General features: G+C 52.0%; 1 protein-coding gene across 2 annotated transcripts in view; it reads left to right on the top strand.

Annotated features, from left to right (window-relative positions):
* Positions 1–2,240: 2,240 nt before the first annotated feature.
* Positions 2,241–3,791, top strand: part of STRA6 (stimulated by retinoic acid 6) — a 44,918-nt gene continuing 43,367 nt past the window's right edge. The window contains exon 1 of one of the 2 annotated variants that reach the window (XM_023524357.1): positions 2,241–2,399. In XM_023524357.1, the coding sequence (XP_023380125.1) occupies positions 2,256–2,399 (144 nt within the window). In that variant the 5' untranslated portion in view covers positions 2,241–2,255. Of the gene's footprint in view, positions 2,400–2,445; positions 2,834–3,791 lie in introns of those variants that run through there. The other variant, XM_023524359.1, reaches the window with a different exon arrangement.

The following is a 3,791-nucleotide window of genomic DNA, read 5'->3' as shown; positions in this document are numbered from 1 at the left end:
AGATGGGGAAATGGAGGCTGAGGGAAGTCATGCAACCTGCACAGAGACTGATCTGAACCCAGGCCCATCTGACTCCAGTGCACCTGCCTTTCACTGTAAGCTGACTGAACCCCAAGATTCTCCTATATCTGATCTGCTGAGCTCCAGGCACCGACCCTGATAGGACTCTAAAGGCATATGTAGAAGACTTGGAAATCAGGCAGGGTGTGTTGAAGGGACAGGCTTGGGCAAGGATAGAAATAGTAGGACCCCCCCCCACCGCCCCTCGCCACCCCGCCGGCCAACTTCTACTATGCCCAGGGACCTCCTACCTCTCCTTCAGAGGCCCCTGCAGGCAGAAAGTCTTTCAGTGCCACCAAAGAAGAAGAGGGGACAGCAGGAGGCCTGCAGGGTAATTGTGGTACATTTAGCTATGGCCTTTCTCTCTCTGAGGGGGCTGGTCATGTCCCCCACCCTGCCCTCCCTGGGGCCAGCACCAGCCAGCCCCGCCTCAGCCCTCTGCCATGGTGATGATTATGTACCCCTCCCTGCATGGGTGACAGCCACTCTGGAACGCCTTGACAGTGTCTTTGTTCTCCTGAAATAAAAGAAAATGGAGTTACAAAGGGAAACCTCAGGTAGCTTTTAACGGGGCTCAGCTGCCTGGGGCAGAGTGTGTTTAAGCTGGAGGCAGTTGTCACAGGAACAGAAGGAGGAGCCACCCGCAGTCCCCCTCCTGCTCCCTTTTGCCTCTGTGATTGAGTTTACTCAAGGAAAAGGCTCTTCCAAATAGCGGCAAAGGAGAAAATCAATGAAAATTGATAGAGAAATGTAAAGCAGCTGTCCACCGTGTGTGTGTGTGTGTGTGTGTGTGTGTGTGTGTGTGTGTGTGTTGTGTTAAGTGCAGCAAAATCATGCTGCCTAGACCCCGGCTGACCTGCTTAGGGCTGGAGGCCAGGAGGGTGGGGGGAGGGAGGGGTCTGGAAGTCACTCCGTGGCACGTGGCAGTGGAGGAGCAATGGTGGCTGGGGGAGGGGTAGCAGCAGAGTCTCACTCAGTTAGAGGAGAGATTAATATATTCAATCGCTAAGGGTAATTGAGGGAACAATTGGAGTGTTTTTTTAAAGCCCATAAAACTGCCTCATTGGAGAAGAGGAGCTGACCTGTTTTTATCCTCTGTATTTGATGCAGCATAGGAAGGGAAGAGGAGGGGTGACACTGGGGTCCCAAAGCAGAGGGACTGGAGCATCAGCCTGGGAGAGGGCTAGCAGTCCCGGTCTAATCTGTTCTCACCATTCCCACCTCTCACCACTTTGTTAGTAGCAGTCCAAGCACGGCCTTCTGGAACCTCTGTTTCCATACCTGTGAAATGGGCCAGGGAGAAGAGAGGAAGCTGCAGAAGGGGCGGCAACACAAGATGGGAAGCGGACACCCACAGGGAAGGTCAGGCACTGAGGCGAAGAGCCCTGAGCAAAGAAGTGCCCAGTTCCCCAGCCAAGCCAGCACCCCACCCCCACTGGGAGGTGAACCGGGCAGTAAAGTTAATGAAATCCACATCGTGTGCCTTTCCCCTGCCTGCACTATTCCAGTCTCCAGGGCAATAGAAATTGTGTATGCAATAGGAAGCAATAAAAGGCATAATGAATTTAAAAGCAGAGCAAAGAGAGGAGGAGGGAAAAGATCTGCTGTTGGCCCCAAGGCAGAAGGATGCCTGGGGCTGGGAAAGTGCAGACTTGGAGCTCCAGACGGAATTGGGACCAGAAAGAGTCAGAGAGGAGGGTGGGAGACGGGGAGAGGGAGGTAGGAAGGGAGGGAACAAAAGAAGAGAGACTCAGAGACAGGTTTAGGGACAGAGGGCAGAGGGCGCTAGGCAAGCCGCTGACTGCTCTGTTTCCCTCTACTTCTCCTTAATGAAATCCCCCAGCCTGTTGGTGCCAAAGCCACAATCGGAATCCACAGGCGTGGAGGCTGGTGCTCGGAGTTGGGTGATTGCTTTATTAGCTTTTTCTTCTCTTATTTTCCCCTCCAGGGTGAAAAAAAAAAAAAAGGTGTTTTAAATGGAAAAAAAAAAAAAAAACCATCCTTGAAAGCGTCATTTAAAAGGTTCCTGGGGAATGGAATCATTTCCATGAAACAAAAGTGTGATTGTTTGGAAGAGGTAAATGCCAGGATGGAATGGGGGAGGGCCGCACCGCAAACTCCCTCCTCTTTCTCCCTCTCCCGCTCCTCTCTGTATGGGAGGAAGCTCCAGGGCCTAGGGTGAAGGAACCCCCAGGATGGCTCCCAGAGCTACAGGCGAGGAATTTTTAAGTTCATGTTTTCAGAAATTTCATCACTGGGAATTTCCAGCCCAAAGTTTCCCTCTGAAACAGCTCTGCCTGTGGGAGGTTGTCCTTAAACCTTCAAGATCTCTTAGAGAGGTGAGTTAGGTGCTGGGAGGGATGTGGCCGCTGAGGCCTTACAGCTCCAGGCCCAAGGCTGTTATGGCCTACCCCTGCCCCCCAATTCCCCAGGAGGCCTCATTTGCTCTTCAAAGAGTTGAGTGGGAGTCACCCAGCTGGCCAAGCTGCCAGACTTTGACCAGCACCTTGCTGCTTCCCTTACCCTCAGGGACCTACTCTGCCTAGCTCTGGACAGATGACCCTCATTCTGGTCAGATAAACTCCCTCCTACCCAGGGAAGGAGGGCCTCAGGTGTGCTGGGGTGGGGCAGCCATGTGGTCTCAAACCTGCCAAGAGGTGAATGAGGCAGCGCCAGGGACAAGATGAGTCCCCATGGAGCTCTGCTGGGAAAGGAAGCCCCTGAGCACCCTGTGCAGCTGGCAGGAAACCTGGAGCTGGTTCCCTCCTGTTGGGTAAGCTTCCCTCTGCAGCTCTGTCTGCATGCCCCAGTCCCCATTTGTGGGTCTGGGGATGAGGGAGTGATTTTATCCTGGAGTCCGTGAGTGTACATGCTAGAAATATTCACGAGGGATATGACTTTCACCACCCTCTCCACCCTCCAACACACACACACATACAGGGGAAGAAACTTGGGGACTGGAGAAGGGAAGGTATTCACTGCCTATATAATGTTAGCTCAGGGGAATCGCTTGTCTAGTGCAGTCTCCAGAATTCAGCGAAAGCTGTGACCAGCATTAGTGTGGCCATTTAGGGCTAAGTGACCTGTGGGCCATGGCTAAGGAGTGAAGTGATTCAAATTCAAAGCCAGTCACTGAAGCTCACACTGAGCCCTGCCTCCTGCTCCCTACTTATTCTGGATCATTGCATTCCTGATCCCCCTGCCCTCTGCCCCCTGCTCCACCCTTAACCCCATCCCTCATCCCATGACCATCAGCAGTTCTGGTTTAAAAAAATGACACACAAGTTGAAGAACAACTTGTAAGCTTACCATAATGTTCTAAACTGAATAGATTCAATGGTTGAAATGCCTAATATAGACAAGACAGGATAGTTTGGAAGAGACAAAAATCAGTACAGGGAAGGCTTCCTGGAGGAGGTGATCTTGAGCCTATCCATTTGCACCTGGAACCCCAAAATCCATTCTTGGCTTTGAACTGAATATGGCTGAAGTCGGGCTCTGCTCAAGAATGCAATTCCCTCCTCTTCTCTCCATCCTTTCTGCTTACTACATTTTCTTCTCACACCCCCAACCCCCACCCCTTTTCAGCTCCCTTTCTCCTCTTCAATTGAGAACTAAAAAGGTCTGGGTTAAGTCCTTTCCTCCTGGGCTTCATTTTCCCATCTACAAAGAAGGGAGGGAGGATAGTTTCAAGGATCTCTGTGGTTCTAGGCCACATCCACTTGCCCAGG

The sequence above is a fragment of the Pteropus vampyrus genome, unplaced genomic scaffold (assembly GCF_000151845.1).
Source record: "Pteropus vampyrus isolate Shadow unplaced genomic scaffold, Pvam_2.0 Scaffold462, whole genome shotgun sequence".
Lineage (NCBI taxonomy): Eukaryota > Metazoa > Chordata > Mammalia > Chiroptera > Pteropodidae > Pteropus > Pteropus vampyrus.
The sequence above is the reverse complement of the archived record's forward strand: the minus strand, read 5'-3'. Positions and strand labels throughout refer to the sequence as shown.